The 18,680-nt window shown below is 40.9% G+C and overlaps 3 protein-coding genes across 3 annotated transcripts; 2 read left to right on the top strand and 1 right to left on the bottom strand.

Annotated features, from left to right (window-relative positions):
* The first annotated feature begins 290 nt into the window (after positions 1-290).
* LOC306973205 (sentrin-specific protease 5-like) lies at positions 291-2,820 on the top strand. Its single transcript, XM_079570067.1, has 9 exons — positions 291-410; positions 1,023-1,080; positions 1,163-1,304; positions 1,390-1,437; positions 1,930-2,007; positions 2,071-2,208; positions 2,296-2,379; positions 2,477-2,527; positions 2,600-2,820. The coding sequence occupies exons 3-9, from the start codon at positions 1,170-1,172 to the stop codon at positions 2,714-2,716; spliced, it is 651 nt and encodes a 216-aa protein (XP_079426193.1). The 5' UTR covers positions 291-410; positions 1,023-1,080; positions 1,163-1,169; the 3' UTR covers positions 2,717-2,820.
* Positions 2,821-3,193: 373 nt separating this feature from the next.
* LOC306972725 (protein crumbs homolog 1-like) lies at positions 3,194-8,468 on the bottom strand. The gene is made up of 8 exons (XM_079569430.1): positions 8,388-8,468; positions 7,316-8,260; positions 5,221-5,771; positions 4,965-5,130; positions 3,948-4,866; positions 3,827-3,868; positions 3,626-3,748; positions 3,194-3,502 (listed from the first exon to the last, which is right to left on the bottom strand). Exons 1-8 carry the CDS (start codon positions 8,431-8,433, stop codon positions 3,253-3,255), a joined length of 3,042 nt encoding a protein of 1,013 aa, XP_079425556.1. The 5' UTR covers positions 8,434-8,468; the 3' UTR covers positions 3,194-3,252.
* A 617-nt stretch (positions 8,469-9,085) lies between these two features.
* zbtb41 (zinc finger and BTB domain containing 41) lies at positions 9,086-17,637 on the top strand. The gene is made up of 11 exons (XM_079568642.1): positions 9,086-9,225; positions 10,466-11,490; positions 12,465-12,672; positions 14,069-14,132; positions 14,656-14,803; positions 14,888-15,017; positions 15,107-15,202; positions 16,166-16,272; positions 16,364-16,469; positions 16,736-16,824; positions 16,961-17,637. The coding sequence occupies exons 2-11, from the start codon at positions 10,476-10,478 to the stop codon at positions 17,551-17,553; spliced, it is 2,556 nt and encodes an 851-aa protein (XP_079424768.1). The 5' UTR covers positions 9,086-9,225; positions 10,466-10,475; the 3' UTR covers positions 17,554-17,637.
* The last annotated feature ends 1,043 nt before the right edge of the window (positions 17,638-18,680 follow it).

Here is an 18,680-nt window from a genome sequence, read left to right as displayed (position 1 = left end):
AGCTGAACAGAACCAAGCTGAACAGAACCAAGCTGAACAGAACCAAGCTGAACAGAGCCAAGCTGAACGGAACCAAGCTGAACAGAACCAAGCTGAACAGAACCAAGCTGAACAGAATGAAGCTGAACAGAACCAAGCTGAACGGAGCCAAGCTGAACGGAGCCAAGCTGAACGGAGCCAAGCTGAACAGAACCAAGCTGAACGGAACCAAGCTGAACGGAACCAAGCTGAACGGAACCAAGCTGAACGGAAACAAGCTGAACGGAACCAAGCTGAACGGAACCAAGCTGAACGGAACCAAGCTGAACAGAACCTGACCATTGATGTGGTTCTGACCACAGAAAACAATGCAGGAGATATTTCAATCAAAATAGAATGTCCCCGTCAAAAAACGTCAAAGAATGTCCAAGGTAACCATGTTGTTGTTTCTTTTCAGGGCTGCAACTGATTATTTTGCGCACTGATCATGAATAGTGAATAGTGAATAAAGAGTATACACTACTTTAATCAGCCCCAGGCTTAAGGGGGTTGGTAATTCTGATAACTGCAGAATTGTGGTGGTTAGTGGGTGAACTTATAGTAAGTATCAGGTTTTAAATCCCTGTATAGACACATGTCCTCCTTGTATGGTTCACTTTTAATGCTGGCTATGTCACAATTTTACCATCAGCAAGTTTTCATGATTTTACATAAAGATGGGCTATCCCAGAAAGAATAACACACGTGTTTAATTGCATGCTGCGTACTGCTGCAATATGATAAGAAACAGTCAGCAATCACGTTAATCTGATCATTGTCTTTGCGAAACAAATTCAACCATTGAATTATGAAGTATCAGAGTTTTTAACCGAGGCATAGCATGTTCAGGTTTGATACTGACTTTAAGCCAATATTTCAATTAGTTGTTGCAGCCCTTTTCAATGTACTTTTTACTTGATTGCAAGTCTTTTGAAAATTGTACCTTGTTTCTGTAGAATATCTATGTGACTTTCACCAAAAGTATGGAAGTTTTATTCCTCTAGAAAAGAATGATATATTTGAGCATCTAAAAGAAAAATCTAACAAAGACCTCAGAGACTGGTAAAGTGCTCCTTATCAAAGTCAATGCTTACATGAGTGGATTGTAAATCTTGGTATTTAATGTGCATTCTTTCTTTTACAGTGAAATTATGATTTTGGAGATTATCATTGAAGAAATGTCAAAAATAGTCAGTACTATCCCATATTTAGTCAAATATAAGAAGCACAGACTGACGTTGGATGACTTGTCAACATTGGCCAATGACAGCTGGCTAAATGACCAGGTTTGAATAAAACATTTTTAAAAATCTGTAATTTACTCTGGTATACATTTGGGATATAATGACATGTTGTACCATTTCGTTTCAGGTGATAAACATGTATGGAGAACTGATAATGGAGTCTGCTGATTCTAAGGTAAAATGGCTATGTATTAAGTTGTAGTTGTTATTGACCTTTAAAGCCTGACTGTATGTTTCTTTAAAACAATCTTGGGATAAGATTGATAAGTTTGAAAACACATTTTCAATGTTATCCCAAGAGGGAATCTTATTTATTTATTTATTTTTATTTATTTATTTAGCACTTTAGTATTGCCATTTAAAAAGAAAAAAAAGAACATAAAATGCATCCGTTCGGATGTATGAATATACAAAAAAATAATCTTAATAAAATTGTTTTAGCACAGGGGTTTTCAACCAGGGTGTGCCGCCGCACAAGTCCATGGTTGCTGTGGGGAAATTGATGATTTGTATAGATTTATATGGCAAATCCAAATAGGGCTACAGTTAATCTGTAACCTAGTAAGATGCTAGTTTAAGCTTGTTTTCGACGTGACATTAAAAAATATAGATATTTTGTGAAATATTCGACAATTGTGAAATATTCGAACATTTGTTTTTGCACTAGGTCCATTTCCTCAACAGCTTTTTCCACAAACAACTCATGGACAAGGGATATGAAGGAGTCAAGAGATGGACAAAGCAGGTAGGTGCTTGTGTTGTTGTAACGTTTTTAATGGAGTATTTGTCATTATTGTTTTTCTTTTAGGTGGATTTGTTTTCGAAACGTTTGCTCCTGGTGCCCGTCCACCTCGAGGTTCATTGGTGTTTGGTGACTGCAGATTTCCTCAAGAAGACAGTCATTCTGTATGACTCTCAAGGAATAGGTCTTCAGAAAGTTGCAAGAGTAACAACTAAAGCATTAAATTAAATATGAATTATTTACAACATATACTGAGCAAGAATTTGTAACTTTGTATTTTACTCTCAACAGAACATTGTGAAATACTTGTTAAAGGAGGCAAAAGAGAAGAAACAATCAGCTTTTGAAATGGGCTGGACAGTGTCATCGAACGAGGTAGGATTTTTTGTTTCCGTTTCTGAAACGTGCTTCTCTACACCAAGTTGTCGTTGTATTAACGCGGAGTGCTGTCGCCATCTACTGTTCGTCTTAGGAAATCCCACAACAAACCAATGAGAACGACTGTGGCGTGTTTATATTGGAGGTGGGTTGTCAAGGATTTGAAGTTTGCCATTTCTGGTTTGATTTTTTTTGTAATTACTGTGTTTCACCCTAGTATTCCAGATGCCTTGCTCTGTCTGAACCTTTGCATTTTTTGCAAAAAGACACACCAAAGATACGAAAAAGGATCTACAAAGAACTCTGTGACCGTACGCTACATAAAAAAGGGTAAAATTTATCCAATTCATCATGGTCACGTACAACAAACTAATTGCTGTCCTCTGTGTTTGAACTTTTCTCTTGAAGGACGCTTTTGTGAGTTAAGTTACAAGTTTAAAATGAGTTGATGCTTGAATGTGCGTATGGACATTTTATGTATTAGTTAATAAAACACATTTGCTTTACTTCAGTAGATGATTTAATCAATTGTAACCAAAAACAGAACAGATCATCATTTGCAAATTGTGTTATTTCTAACACACACGCACACACACACACGCACTATATAATATATCCTCTTGTGTCACAGCATGCACAGCACACAGAATGTGTACACACTCACTCCTTTTAATCTCCACAATGTTCCACATCAATTGTGGAGGTGAAGGCACATGTGGAACTATGACTGCAAGTGAAGTCTTACAGTTGAGATAAAGGTGTCCACACAATGTATGTTACAAAGTGTAAACCATAACATAAGCACTAATATTTTGTAATATCAAGACATCCCTTTTGAACAACAGTTAATCTCTGCACAAATACAAGTCTCTAGTCAATATGGATACCCCACTCCACCTCTGGGCCATCATCGAGGCGCATGACGAGGTAGGACACGAGCTGAAACAGGTTCTGCCACAATCCCAGGAACAGATACAAATAGAAGTCACTGATGTCAATTTGGCAGTGCACACCTGTGTAGTTCACGTCGCACACACACTCATAGCTGTTGATGTAGTTAACACAAAATCCTCCGTGCATGCACGGATCAGAGGCACATTCATCCACATCCCTCTCGCACCTGAAATAGTCAAAATACAAAATCAGCACAAAGAAACGCTGAAAATGTAATATTTTATTTGTATAGGCAAACTACATACAAAATACCATGGTTCAAGGCAATCGCATGTTTTATTTATCTTACCACTCTCCGATGAAACCAGGCAAACAGTGACATGAATTGTCATCTTTAGAACAGTTTCCTCCATTGTAGCAACTGTAGTTCCACCGTGTGCCAATACAAGCAGCTACAGGCAACTGAGGAAGTCTAGATACAGAAAATAGTTTAATCATTTCAGAATAATAAGCTTTTATAGATGTATTAGGACAGTGTAGCTGGTCTTACGGCTGCACCTCGATGTACCATGGGATTTCACGAATTTTGTCACTGCCAAAGCATTTTAATATTACTACAAACTATAAAATCCATATTCCTTGTGATTACTTTTGTTGTAAAGAGAACTTACTTGCAGTATTGTCCTGTCAGATTCTGAGGGCAAAGACATGCGTAGTTCTCCAAGCCCTGAAGACATGTGGCACCATTACTGCAGTTACTGTTTTCACACACGTTGACTTCAGACTCACATTGGGGTCCTTCATACCCCGGTTCACAGTCACACTTGTACTCCCCAGACATGCTTAAGCAGTTTCCAAATACACAGGGGCTAGAGAGGCACCTGTCAGTGGACTCCTGGCACAAAAGCCCTGTCCACTCAGGCAAACATGTGCACTGGTGCAGATCAAAGATATCTTCACAGACGCCACCATTCTGACAAGGGTTGACGTCACAAACGCTGGCTCCCCAGCAACCATACTGTAAATTAACAGTGTTACCGTCTACTCTCAAAAACTGCTCTGGCTGTGGTCTTGGGAAGTTTAGTTCAATGTCCTTGTGGAAAGGAAGAACAAGGCCTCCGATCTCAGCTGGTCCGAGACAACCAGACAGCTTCATGCCACCAGATTTATTCAGCCCACCAAGGAAAATGTCTGTCTCCTCTCTAAGAAAATCCAGAGCCTGTGGATGCATTCTGGACCCTTCAATTAGCATTTTATTTCCATCTAGGGCCAGGATCCATAGAGGAGTCTGCATTGTAGAAGAATGCTCAATCTTTAGATCTACAGTGTGCCACAGGCCATCACTAACTGGACCCACAGTGTGTACTACACTGACATTTTGGTCAAATCCAACCTGCAGCTGCAGTGTTAGCTGGGAGTCTATTAGGGACATAGTGAAAAAGTCCAAGTCCTTTTGTGCATGCAATAATGTGGCAGCAGCCTGCCTTGTCCGAAAGCTTATGGAGAACCTGTTGAAGCTGTGCTTGATGTTGCCATTACTTCTGTAATGCAGCGGGCTGTCCTTTGTACGAATTGTAACATTGGATAAACCTGGAATGAATTTAAATACAACACAAACAAGCTAAATTCGTCAGCATGATCCAACACTTCAACCGATTAAATCAATTACATCCTAGTTTGATACTCACAATCAAAACCCTGAGAGTGGAGCTGGCAGACAGCTGAGGTCGGACAAGGGGACATTTCACACCATTTGACCTTTTCACAGCGACGACCTGCAGTGTTAGGGGGGCAGTTGCAGATGAAGTCGTCCCACATTGAGTAACAAACTCCACCATTAAGGCAGGGGTTGACCTATAAAGAACACACGGTCAAACCAACACGAATCCAGGGAACTGTATATTATTTGTTGTATTTTTGAGTTAAATATTGCAATACACTCACAGCACATGCGTTATCACTGCTGCATCCTTGTTCAACGTTGTTGAGCTGCTGCAGATTGTTCGACTCCACCATAGCTTCTACTGGATAGAACTGCAATCGTTTGTTGTTAATCCTTAGATCTTGAACACAGCCTTTAAAGTAGCCCCCAAAGGATGCACTGGCCCTTGGGTCAGTAAGACCCCCAACATAAACTGAATCTCCAGAATTAGCCTGAATATGCCTGATATTTGCAGAGCCCTGGTTTTGAGCTGACTGGAGCAAACTGGCTGTTGTTCCTTCCAGTGTAACTGTCAGTAAATGGAAATGTCCATCACTTATGACGCTGCGGCCCACAAGAGTCTCAAAGTTGTTGATTTGGACATTGACTATGCCATCCTGCAACCACAAGCGGAGGTACTGACTGGTACTGTTGGCCAGGATTAGGAGCAGGCCACTGGACTGTCTGGTGCGGACAAACATGGATACAATTAGAGTGTTTCCAGGGTCATCATCCAATGAGAAAACTGCATAACTCTGCTGGTCTTTGTTGCCAAACCTTGCCGTGACATACTCTGTAAAATAGAAGTGAAGACAATACATTAGAGCATTAATAAATGATTACATTTAAACCTATAGAGGTCCAACATTTACCCGTGTATATGTTTGGAGATGTTACAAGAGAAATTAAGAACTTGACCAGCCAGACCTTTTTTTTAAGACTGTGGGACTTGTTTGTCAGGCTAACACTTGGTGTTGTGTTGTATTATATAATATAGGCCACTTTGCATGATATACTGTAAAGCAATGATTCCCAAACTTTTTGCCTCATGACCTACCACCAAGGCTAAATCAGGACTAAACTTGGTCTAAGATTAGACTGAATTATGCCTAAGCTGGGTGTAAACCATGTTTTAACAAGAGAAAAACATCACGATGCATTACAAAAGTGGAAGTGAAATAAACTCTTTAAAGGGGGGTATTATGCAAAATCGACTTTTTCAAGCTTTACATCACGTTATTATGTCATTCCCTCATTAAAAACATGCCTGAAGTGTTGCCTTGGCACATTCACATATTTGGTGGCAGCCATCTTAGGGATAGGTTTGCCTGAGTCCTCCTAGGAACGTCCCCACCTCCTGGACGCCTCCGAGCTTTCATCACCAGCCGAGTAACCAACCACTGCTCCACAGCAGAACCCCCTCCCCACTGATGCCACAGACAGCGTGTGGAGGGGGCGTGTCGGAAAGGGTCAGAGGTTCTTAAAGAGACAGAGGCCTATTTCAAGACATTCACTGCAGCCATTTTGAGAGAGCAATTTTATACAAGGCACTTATTCTAATTTACTGCATTTACAAACCAACAGAAGGTTTCGTCATCATTGTAGTGTGATATAGACTGATGCTAAGTGATTGAAAAAAGCATAATACCCCCTCTTTAAATAGTTACAGATGCACCACCACTCTGTTTGAGATCCACTGCTACAGTATAGCATGCAAACTGGTCTGTTGCAGTGATGTCAAGAGCTGCTTTGACAATAATTACTCTGTCATATGGCGTGGTCTAAGAGTTGTCATTTGCCAGGGCAGAGCAGGTCAGCTCTGCCAGGTGTGGTCAAATGCTTTCAAGGTGCATGAGTATTCTGTTCTATTTCGGTGGAGTAAGCTCATTTGCATCCAACTGGCAACACTCCTCGTCCAAGCAAAGTGATTCTTCTTCTGAACAGATTAAGGCTCAAACAATCTGTCTTTGATTAGTTCTATGTTCTGTGATAAATGTTGATTGGTCTAAAAGAGTTTACATACCAGTGGATATCAACTGGTATGGCTTTGAGACCCACTTCTACCCTAGGATGACAAGCCAAATAAGAATTTCATTTGTATATACATTGCGAAATACAGCATTTTTTTCCCTTCTAAATATTGCATTAAACATCTGAGAAATCAAGATCAAAACAACACAGCAGTGTCATTTGAGTCATGGTAGTATGTTTGTAATCTTTTAATAGATAAATAGAAAGAAATGTTCCCAGGGACCGGCTCGTGATCCACTGAAAACTGTTCCGTGACCCACTTTTGGGTCCCGACTTCACCAGGTAAGAACCATTGCTATACATTACCTTTTTCACAGTGGGGGCCTTCATAAGGTCTGTGGCACTCACAGGTGTAGCTCCTCCACCCGTGGCTCACACAGCGGCCTCGGTTTTGACATGGGCTTTCAACACATACGTCTTTATTGCTGCAGCCTAAAGTAACATTTGTCTGAATATAATCAGTTGTTGAAGCTGGAAACACCATTTGTGAATCCACAAAAATGTCTCTGAAGCATCCCAAAAAAGCTGTAGGATTCACTGATTCACTATTTGATCCCCAAATGTGACTGACTGATCCTACAGTGAGGCTGTGAGTAGGTGTTGGTGTGAGTGGAGAGGTGTTTTCCAGCTCTATGATCTCAGGACGAGTTTCTCTGGAGCAGTTGGACTCAGTGCAGAGCAGCCGCATCAGGCTGACTCTACCCCCCAGTGATGCCTCCACTGTGTGCCACTTGTTGTCAGATAAATAATCTGGGAGCGTCTGAACTAAAGAGCTGGGTCCTCTGTATTGTGAACTTTGAAGGCAAAGGTGTCCATCAACAAGTTCAATGCTGAGGAGCAAGTTATCCACTCTGTGCTGCAAAAGAGTCCCGGCTTCTTGATCAGTCTTGAAACTAAAAGTCACATTAACAGGAGCTTGCAGGTGTGGAAGAGGTACGGACATGTATCCCTGTGATTCAAAAGAGAAGACAGTCTGTGTCTGGCACTTTGAGCCAGTGAAGCCAGTGACACAAAAGCATGTAAAAGTATGTTCACCACCAACAAACTGAGGGGAACAGATTCCCCCATTCTCACACTGGTCATCATCACAGCCTGTAAGTGCAATCTCGCAGTTCTCTCCTCCATAAAGGCGTCCATTTTGGCTCTGTTTGGAGCAAAGGCAACGGGCACCTTCTCCATGGCTTTCACATGTCCCTCCATTCTGGCATGGCTGCTGTTCACATCCATTAATACTGTCTTTTGAGAAAGCACCTATGCATAAAAAAAAGCAAATTGAAAACAGATTTTAGTATATGCACAATTGTTGTCATTATATCTGGATGTCATAGGCCATCAACATGCACATTCAAAATGAGACAATGAATAGGAACAACTTTACCTGTACAAAGAATAAATAAAATCCAAAAGTGCACGAGCCACTGCATTTTCTCAGAAGACAAAATCTACATTAAGACAACCCTGGACATCTTTATCCTTCTCTCACTGCATGGACACTGAAACATGTTCACAGAGAGCTGTGCGCCAAATAGAGGATTAAGCTAATGCACTTACTGTGTCTTACAGTTTAAATGTGCTAGCTGGGAAGGTTCAGGGTTCAGCTTATTTGAGTTATCTTCAACATCCCTAATTGACTCAATTCTATAGAATGACCTAAACTGACCAGTTCACCAGAGGACTTGTGGAGAGACTAGGCTATTATATATAACTCTGATTAGTTAATTGTATACCTGCTTGACAGAAAATACAGGGAAAGCAGTCAATAATTGGCTTGGTCTTTACTGTGAAAATGGGTTTATTATAGATGTATTTGAGATTAAAACAATTCTGAGTTGATGTATGGGCTCATAATGAGTGCTCACTGCTCAGTGGTCGACAATTTTGTAAAACAAAACAAAAAGCTGTTGTCCATTTCCTGTAGCCATATTTGCTTCAAGTTCTTGTATAAATGTAACGTGTTTGCAAAAATACATTTTGGCTCAACACTTCGTATGTTCCTGTAAATCGAGCGTGCACTGATCATTGGGCAGAACAAAAGCCTTCGCAGCCAATGAGCGCCCGGTTTGTTGAGGCGTGCGACATTTACGGTATGAACAAGATGGGGCGTTCTGGCTAATCTTCTGAATTGACATTAAACTATTTTGAATAGCTTTGTTTTGGGCCGCACCTGCATTGGCCGCTATGATCCCTGAATCCGTACGTCGCCCATAACGTTGAAGGTATGAAGAATGCTATTGTGTTTTTGCATTTTGGATTCGTTTTATTGGTCACCGCCGTGTCGTTTGTCAACACTCTCCTCAGACGGGGCCAACCCACTGACAGCAGCTGCTGCGGTGATGTTGGGGGTCCGTGAGGAGGGCGACAGGGACCTTTACAAACGACGCAGTGTTTTGTGTGAATAATGCGATCAGACATTTGCTATGGGAGCCTATTGCCTGTAGTTGTTCATAGGTATGAAGCATTTAGATTAATATATTCTCCGTGCTAGCATGTTTCCGCATCTCTTTGTTAGCTTATTGACGTTACGTGAAAACGCGCTATTTGTTATTACATGTGTGCAACAAGGAAGACAAAGTTACTTATAAATGAATATTAAGTTAATATTTTATTTTCATTATTATTATTAGTAGTAGTATTAGTATTAGTAGTATTAGTAGTAGTAGTAGTAGTAGTAGTAGTAGTAGTAGTAGTAGTAGTAGTAGTAGTAGTAGTAGTAGTATAGTAGTATTTTATTATTATTGTCCATTGTTTTGATAAGTTTTTTTGTTTTTGTTTTTTACCTCATGGTGTAATTTTGTGGGTGTTTTTTTATTTACTGTTTATAGAGTTCGGGAACTTCCACAGTTACCATGGAGATCGGCCATCTTTGCAGCTGTTAGCATACATTTCCATTGACTAACATTAGCTAAAAAACAGTATAAAAAGTGGAGGAAAAAGCCGTGGAACAGCTCCGTTAGCTGCTGAGTTACTGCTGGTAAATACATCTAACTCACTGTGGTGTCCAAGTGTTTTAATGTGAACAATAACGCCAGTATTTTAACTTTCAAAATCTCCATTTGTTTACAATTGCTACTAATCCCATAATGCTTAGCGACATGACATCACATTCCCGAACTCTATTACAGCATCTCGTGGAGACAAAAACAGCAAAACAGGCAAGTCAAGTAGATTAACAGTGGAAAAATAATAGATACATAAAAAAAATAAAGTGTTAAAGGATCAAAAACATTTCAGCAGCATGGCAAATTGCTTCCACAGTTTGGTTGGATCTTTATTCAAAATTCAAGGAGGATAAAAACATACAAAATTATTTTTTAAAACAGGCAACTTCCCCTTACTGTTGAGATTTTCATTTCTGAGGCTCTGAGGCTGAGGCTCTGGAAGAGGGGGTTAGTAACTCTTTAATATTTGGCAGCTGTTATTTTTTCCTTCAATTCATTGTTGTAATTTTGTGTTTAGACGGTGAAAAATGAAGAAACTAACCAGCTCCCTGTGCAGCGGTGAAGAGAAAAGTGGAAAAGTTCTGATCTGCAAAACATCTCCGAACGTTGAAGCAGCCCCCAAAGCGCTGACCAGATGCCTCACTATGTCCCATCACAGTCAGAACCTCCTCAAGTTTCTCAATGAGGACCGGGAGCGGCAGAGGTTTTGCGATGTGTCCGTGTCTGTGGGTGGGGAGATGCACTGCGCTCACAAGGCCGTCCTGGCCCACGGAAGCAGCTACTTCCACGCGGAGTTTTCTAAAAATCCAGATGCCTCACATGTAACCCTGGACCACGTAGACGAGCCCGTTTTCCGACATTTGCTTGAATTTTTATACACATCAGAATGTATAGTTACAGAGGCAGACATCCCAATTTTAACAGCAGCCGCACGGTTTTTGGATATGATGGATGTGCTTAAACTGCTTTCAGAAGATGCTCAGTCAAAATCTCCTTTTACTCAGGTTGATTTGACCTGTGGTGATTTGCCGACACATCCCATAGACACTGAGGGTGCTTGCAATAGTGTGTGCAAAAGACGTGAAGGGCAAGTGGACAGTGAGGCAAAAACTGAAGCAAATGAGAATGAAAGTACAGCAAAAATACGTAGATCATCCCGTAGAAAAAGGGCCTTGCAGTATAAGACCGATTATGAATGCGAAAGCACAGTCACTAAAAAAACAAAAATCCTTAAAGATCCAACGGGTGAAGCTGCAAGCGAAGCAAATCAGGAAGTTGCAGATGAGGCAAGTGACCTCAGCTTTCAAGATGACAATGGTGATGTTGAACAAGACGATGATGGCAATCAAATGGATGTACCTCAATTACAACACTATAAAACGGCAAGTCAACCAAATGAAACAAGCGCTCTTAATAGGAAGCCAAAAGCACCGAGAAGCATTGTCCAGGAGTATCCTGAAGGACTGGCCCCAGTTATTCTTCAGGCGTCCAACAAGAAAAGGCTGCAGTGTCCTAAGTGTGACAAAGTCTTTGACCGAGCAGGTATGATTTTATTTAGTGTGGATAGTCATGGTTTTAACAATCTTACATTCAGTTGGGAATTTACTATTATGTAGGGTTCTCTAACTTAAAGCCACACTGAATTGAAATGCAAGCTTTTATTTTATGACAGATATTTTCAGCATTGAAAAATACCTCAAACAAACATGTGATTTTGCTGTGAGCGGCTCAGCTTTCCTAAGACATGACATAACTTTACCGGGAGTGGGTACAGCTCGTTTCCATGGAGATGTCGACTAAAGTCAGCAGAATTTGAGATTTAAACAGGTTAGGTTCCCATCCAAATCCATTCTTTCATTTCTCACTGCAGTAATAGCATTTTCTGTGTCGAGCTGGTCATTAGGAGCATGTATTGTACTGATGGCAGCAGTATAGTCCAAAATGTTAGGCAGTGTACCTTTAACAACATTTGTGCAAAATTGTATCTATAAAGAAGGAGTCCTCACTGTCTGTGTTAAGGTCAGTGTTCAATTTGACAACATATTTTGATTTAGTTTGAGTCAAGATTCAGTCAGATAATTGTATTTCAGTTTTAATCTGGTTTTATTTAAATTGCATGTACATTTAGTCGACTAAATCTAATCAATTTAGTCAATTTTGCATTTATAGCATTGAGTATAATCATATTTAATCAGTCTTCTGCTTCATATCTGTTCTCCACAAGAACAAAGCACAGAATCCTATCCTTTGGTGGTGAATTGAAACGAAATCAGCCCTTTTCAAACTTTCACTGGAAGTTTATATTGTCATATTTTACACGAATGCAAATATATGACCAATTTAGTCATAGTTTTAGTTTCACACTTTTAATTTAGTCTAATTTTAGTCTGCAAAAATATGACTTTGACTAAAATTGATGGTTAAGGTTTATTTGGGGTAGAATCAAGACAACAATGAGAGTAATTATTTTTATGTGATGCTGAAGACTTGAATCTGAAAATGTGCTACTTCTATAGCCAAGTATGAGAGTCACACTCGGGTCCACACTGGAGAGAAGCCATTCCAGTGCGAGATCTGCCTCCAGTGCTACTCCACCAAGTCCAACCTCACCGTCCACAAGAAGAAGCACGACAATGACACTGCTCTCCCAAAGAAGGAGCACCAGTGTCCCTTCTGCAACAGGCTACATGCCAGCAAGAAGACTCTGGCAAAGCACGTCAAAAGGTAACAATAGATATTCACTCAAACGCAAAGAAAGGTCGTGTTTTTATGTTCCTCCACTGGGCATGTCACCTTTTTGTGTCATTGCTTTTTTGTTTTTTTGCCCATTTTTTGTGGCGTTTTCATAGGTTTTTTTGTGTGTGCTATTTTCAAGGGTTTTTCAAGAAGCTTTTCGATGTAGGTAAAGCCAAACTGGAGAAAATGTGCTTGGTTCAGGTGGGGGTTAAGAGGTTAAAAGTATGAACAAAAAGTGCCAAACTCCCCCAAATAAAATGCAGCACGAAATCAAGTTGGACTCAGGTGTATAAGATCTGCAGTCTGTTAATGTCCTCAAAACACAAGAGCATGGAAAAGTGAAGGAAAAGGAAATCTCTTTCGCTTGGTGGCATTATTACTGTATTCAGTTTATATTTTGCCAAAAGTAACTCAAACTAGTGTAACTCAGCTACATTTTTGAAACAGTAATATATAATACAAACATTTTTGTTTGTATATAGAATATATTACAATTTTTAAGTAACTTGCTTGTAGGTTCTAAAATGAAAGGAAGCCAGCATGACTCGCTGCGCCCTTAGCATGTCCAAAGTTAGTAATCCAAAACACCGTCAATAATAAAATCCATAGAGTCAAGATGTGCAGTTTAAAAACTCTTCAGTGAGTAAAAAACATACATTAAATGACAGACAGGGGATTACAAAAAAAGTGGTAGCAGAGGTCAAAAAACTGTTTGGCTCCATTCTGTGAGCTGCCCTCCCCACAAATGCGACACTGTGCGCAGCGTCATGATATAGCGTCATAACCAAACAAAATATGACAAAAAACAATTTACCAAATACCAAAATTATGATTATGAAAATGATTACTTAAACCAGATAACTTGAAGAAAAGTAAATTGGGCCAAAATAACCATAAACCAAAACCCATAACGAAATTACCAAAACGTTGCCAAACAAAATAATTATGACTTAAACTGATAAACTATTTACAGAACAAAACATAATTTAGGCTCCTACATTGCTCAACACTCATCGCCTCAGCCCGATCCCGGTCAGATCTCAGAAGCGAAGCAGGGAAGGGCCTGGCTGGTGCTTGGATTGGAGACCGTCTGGGAACTCCAGGAAGCCTGGGTGAATGGAGTGAGTGAGTGGTTGGTGGTGGTCGGAGGGGCCAATGGCACATATTGGTTGCCTTGCTTCTGTCAGTCTACCCCAGGGCAGCTGTGACTACAACAGTAGCTTCATACAACAATGTGCAGGTACTGGAGACCACTTGAGAGAAGTCTCTTGCTCAAGGACACAACGATAATACGCACGGCAAGAGCAGAGATTAAACATACTGTCAGTGTAAACATTTTATATTGTTATTAAACCAAGAAATGTATTTTCTTTATTTTTTTTAGGTTTCATCCTGATCATATCCAAGAGAAGAAGAAAAAGAAGCGGAGTGAAGGCTGGAAGTGTGCTGTAAGAGCAGACATTATGCACTCAGTTTGTGTTAAAGAGGGGGTATTATGCTTTTTTCAATCACATAGCACCAGTCTATAGCACACAACAATGATGACGAAACCTTCTGTTGGTCTGTAAATGCAGTAAACTAGAATAACTGCCTTGTATAAAATTAATTAAGATCCTCTGACCTTCTCCGACACGCCCCCTCCACACGCTGTCTGTGGCATCAGTGGGGAGGGGGTTCTGCTGAGGAGCAATGGTTGGTTACTCGGCTGGTGACGAAAGCTCGGAGCCGTCTCCAGGAGGTGGGGGCGTTCCTAGGAGGACTCAGGCAAAGCTGTCCCTAGGATGGCTGCCATCAGAGTTTTTACAGATTACTCAAAAATACGTGAATGTGCCAAGGCAACACTTCAGGCGTGTTTTTAATGAGGGAATGACATAATAACATGATGTAAAGCTTGAAAAAGTCGATTTTGCATAATACCCCCCCTTTAAGGACTGACAGGGTTTTTAAAAATGCCCTCAATGTCCTCCACAGGTTTGTCTAAAGACATTCTTGCGCAGGCCTCATCTCCAGGAACACATGATTTTACACTCCCAAGAGCTGCCTTTTAAATGCTCCTTTTGTGACGAGTACCTCAAGTCTAGATTTGCCAGGTTAAAGCACGAAGAAAAGCTACATCTAGGTAAATGTAACATTATCCACTGAACAGTAACTTCTGCCGTGGTGATTCTGGTAATTGTGACTGCATTTTACCACGTCATGTTAGGTCCCTTCCCCTGTGAGATCTGCGGGCGTCAGTTTAACGACTCAGGCAACAAAAGGAGGCACGTTGAGTGTACACATGGAGGCAAAAGAAAGTGGAGCTGCTTTATCTGCGGGAAGTCAGTTCGGGAGAGGTAGGTCCTGATCAATTAAATTCCATGTCTTACACTGTGTAATTTGGTAAAACAAAATAAATGTTTTATATAATTCTGCATTTCTAAAGGACAACATTAAGGGAGCACATGCGAATCCACAGCGGGGAGAGGCCACACCTCTGTAGTATCTGTGGCCAAAGTTTCCGTCATGGCAGCTCCTACAGGTCAGTGCCATATGTATGCATATAGGTTTAGTTAATAACTGGATGCAAAATGTGATTGTACTTTATAAAACAGAGGAGTTGCCTTTTCACTGTGATGTGAGGGGGGTGCTGTCTGTAGGGGTGCAAGTGTTTACGTGTTGTCACGTTTTTGAAGCGGCGAGGCCAGCGCTTCTTGGCGCTGATCCTGGCACTACACTGAGACCATCGCTATTTGATCTTTCTCTCAGGACAGTGGCTAAATGAGCAGTTTGATTCGTGTTAGTGTGTAAAAAGTTGGCTTTTGTAAATGCAGCGCGATGTTTATGAGCGACGAGGGAGACGCAGACGCCTGTGCTGTTTGTGCGTGTAACCTGCCCTGCACCTCTCAAACATAGCGTGCACTTCTCGGTACTGCTGCTCCTGAATGCTCTGAGCAGAGTGCACTCTGATCAAACCTTCAATGTGTAATGTTTCAGCCTCAGGCCTGCAATTTAAGTCAACTGGTCAGGCTCGGGTCAGGCTTTGTGCCCGCTGTTAGAGAAATAACAATGGTGTCTGAGAGGATAGATGAAGAATAGGCAGCAGTCTGGATGTCTTTATACAGGAGAAGTTTATTTACCATCGGTGCGAGACCTGGAGACATGAACTCGAAACATTGCACTAGTCCTACCATTCAAGTCTGTCTATGCTTCCACAGAAGAGGAATAAATACCCTCTCAGAGCGTCATACTGATGCGCCAGCAAACATTCAGTGACTGAGAGTGGCGCCTGAGCACCACAGTCAAGGCTATGACAGAGATAGTACGACTTTACAGCTTGACCCTGTGTGATACATACTGCGAGCCAGGGTCTGCTCTTTATGACAGCCCAACCAAGGGCTGGAAACATGCTTTCATTAAAACTAACCGCACTGGATGTCGTGTTGAATTTCATTACAAAAACTTCTGAATGCAGTTTAAATGAAATGACTTTTATTTTGTTTAGGCTTCACCTGCGTGTTCACCATGACGACAGGCGTTACGAGTGTATTCAGTGTGGGAAAACCTTCATCCGCCATGATCATCTGAGCAAACATCAGAAAATACACTCCGGTATGGCACGGTTAACGTCATCATTCATATTTTACCAGCTTTCATCAACTCTTTTTATGGTAGACTTATAATTGTGGTTAACTTGGTCAAGGTGAGAAAGCACACCAGTGCGAAGAGTGTGGAAAGTGCTTCAGGCGGCATGATCATCTGACGGTCCACTATAAAACTGTTCACTTGGGACAGAAAGTTTGGCAGAAGTAAGTGTTCACTTTGTTTTTCTCTTAATAATGCAGAAACCAATTGCAAAAGTTGACTCCAGCCATTTAATCGCACCAATAGATTATGGTTTGAGGTCTTTGTAATTTAAAATACAGAAATCAGTATTGAATGTAGTGGGATTAAGTTTTTCTGCTATCATATTAAACACTCAAAAAGTGACATAAATAACACACAAAAATTTTGCAAATCAAGATGAATTAAAACAATAATGTTTGTAATAATTCTGATCTTGTGTGGGTGATAGGTACAAAACAGCAATGCATCAATGTGAGGTCTGCAAGAAGGAATTTAAAGGAAAGTCCAGTTTAGAAAGCCATTTCAGAACTCATTCGGGTAAGTATTTTTTAAAGCCACAAAACCTTCAAGACCTGTGGTTCACAACTTTGAGCCTGCCCTGAACAGTTGGAAATTTTTGAAAGAGACACAAAATAGGCGTCTCTGATTTTAGTCACTGTTATTTCTGTCAAAGGGGAGAAACCTCACAAATGTCCCGAGTGCCACCAGTCGTTCAGGATTAAGAAGACACTGACAAAGCACATGGTGATCCACTCAGATGACCGTCCCTTCAACTGCCCTCACTGCAGCGCCACCTTCAAACGGAAAGACAAACTCAAATACCACGTGGATCACGTCCACAACACCCGCGACCCTGCACAGCCTGTCGGGACACTCAGCCACGACAAACTGGTCACGATTCCCTATGATGAACCCACAAAGCCTTTTAACGAGCCCAAGCCTGCAGGCCAAAGCCAGAGCAGCCCGTCTCATGCCAGCACCGGTGTTCCTTTAACTTTAGTGTCTGTCCCGATGGATGGGGCAAAGCAGAGAGAGTCTCACAGAGCAGTGCAGGCCCAGGGACAACAACAACAAAGCTACCAGTCTGCAACAGAGCTGGCCTTCTTGGAAAAGTATACATTGAACCCACAGCCCTCTAATGTAGTCCACCCTGTGAGGCCTGATCAGATTTTAGACCCCAGAGAGCAGTCGTACCTGGGTACGCTGCTCGGACTGGAGTCTGCCACTTCAGTGTCGAGTGTCACCAACTCAGAAAACACTCACTGATTGTCTTGAAAGCACTTGTTGTTCTGATAAAGCACTTTGTTGTTGACCTTTGTACAAAGAAATGAACTTTTACATTTTTGAAAATGTTTCAGAAAAATTCTAAATTCTGTTTTACAGAAGAAGTAATGTTATTAAAATGAACAAGAAAGTGGTCATGCAAATATTTTAATTTTATTAAAAAGTACTCACTGAAAATGCTACTGGAGTACTGAGCGTAAAAGCCTTTTGTGATGACGAAGGCCAAACAAAACATACAAGAACATGAAAATAAAAATTTCCCGCAAAGGTATAATACACTATAAAAATCCAAACGATAGTTCTTAAAACAAGGTTCAAGAACTTTTAAGTAAGTAAGTGCTTTATTGTCATTGTAACATTGCATTGTTCTTTTAAAGTCTTGCTCCATTTAGCCTCTTTATCTAACTCATTCCACAGTGTTATTCCTGCTTGGGAGATACACATACTTTTAAGTGAAGGCAAAGTGTTTGTGTGATCAAATCCTTCTGCAATTTGGCTTCTTTATAATACTTCGTGAACCTGACTTAATTCTCTGGAAACTTCTTTTTCTAAGGAAAGTATTCACGAATGAGGCCAAATAATTTCAGCCTTGTCAGGCTTTAGCTGGAGAATCTGTTCAAATCTATTGGGCCATGTCCTGCCTGTCATCAATCTTTGTAAGCTCTAATAACAATGTGTTATAACTAGTCACACTGACTGTTAGTAAACAACATGGTGGCACGGTGGCGCAGTGGTTAGCACTTGTGGTTCACAGCTATAAGTTTCCCACTTGGACGAGGCCTTTCTGTGTGGAGTTTGCATGTTCTCCCCGTGTCGTAGGTTTCTCCGGTTTCCCAAAAAACATGTGCAATAGGTCAGGATGAATGTGTTTAAGAGTGCGAGTGTGGGACAACGGATGGAAATTAGCCCAAGGCCACAATCCAGCGTGGTTTATTTACATGCATAAGTCCCATATGTTCATTAACCTGCACTGTCCCGACCAAATAAACAATAAACAACATTTGTTGCCAAAGCTGGAAAATGTACTTTATTTTTTAGTTGATCTCCTCGAGAGCAATGAATATTGGGGTCTGTTGTCAGTGATGTGGTAGTGCAAGAAACACTTGAAA

Source organism: Gobius niger (assembly GCF_951799975.1).
Source record: "Gobius niger genome assembly, chromosome: 13".
NCBI lineage: Eukaryota > Metazoa > Chordata > Actinopteri > Gobiiformes > Gobiidae > Gobius > Gobius niger.
This window is presented reverse-complemented; position numbering and strand designations above follow the sequence as displayed.

Coding starts and splice junctions, on each gene's coding strand:
- LOC306973205 (XM_079570067.1), top strand. CDS start 1,170: ATGATTTTGGAGATTATCATTGAAGAAATGTCAAAAATAGTCAGTACT. Junction 1,438..1,929: donor TGGAGTCTGCTGATTCTAAG/GTAAAATGGCTA, acceptor TTTTTGCACTAG/GTCCATTTCCTCAACAGCTT. Junction 2,209..2,295: donor GTCTTCAGAAAGTTGCAAGA/GTAACAACTAAA, acceptor TACTCTCAACAG/AACATTGTGAAATACTTGTT.
- LOC306972725 (XM_079569430.1), bottom strand. CDS start 8,433: ATGCAGTGGCTCGTGCACTTTTGGATTTTATTTATTCTTTGTACAG. Junction 5,131..5,220: donor GCAGTGATAACGCATGTGCT/GTGAGTGTATTG, acceptor TGTTCTTTATAG/GTCAACCCCTGCCTTAATGG. Junction 3,503..3,625: donor CCTGGTTTCATCGGAGAGTG/GTAAGATAAATA, acceptor TGACTATTTCAG/GTGCGAGAGGGATGTGGATG.
- zbtb41 (XM_079568642.1), top strand. CDS start 10,476: ATGAAGAAACTAACCAGCTCCCTGTGCAGCGGTGAAGAGAAAAGTGGA. Junction 14,133..14,655: donor GTGAAGGCTGGAAGTGTGCT/GTAAGAGCAGAC, acceptor TGTCCTCCACAG/GTTTGTCTAAAGACATTCTT. Junction 15,203..16,165: donor CGTCATGGCAGCTCCTACAG/GTCAGTGCCATA, acceptor TATTTTGTTTAG/GCTTCACCTGCGTGTTCACC.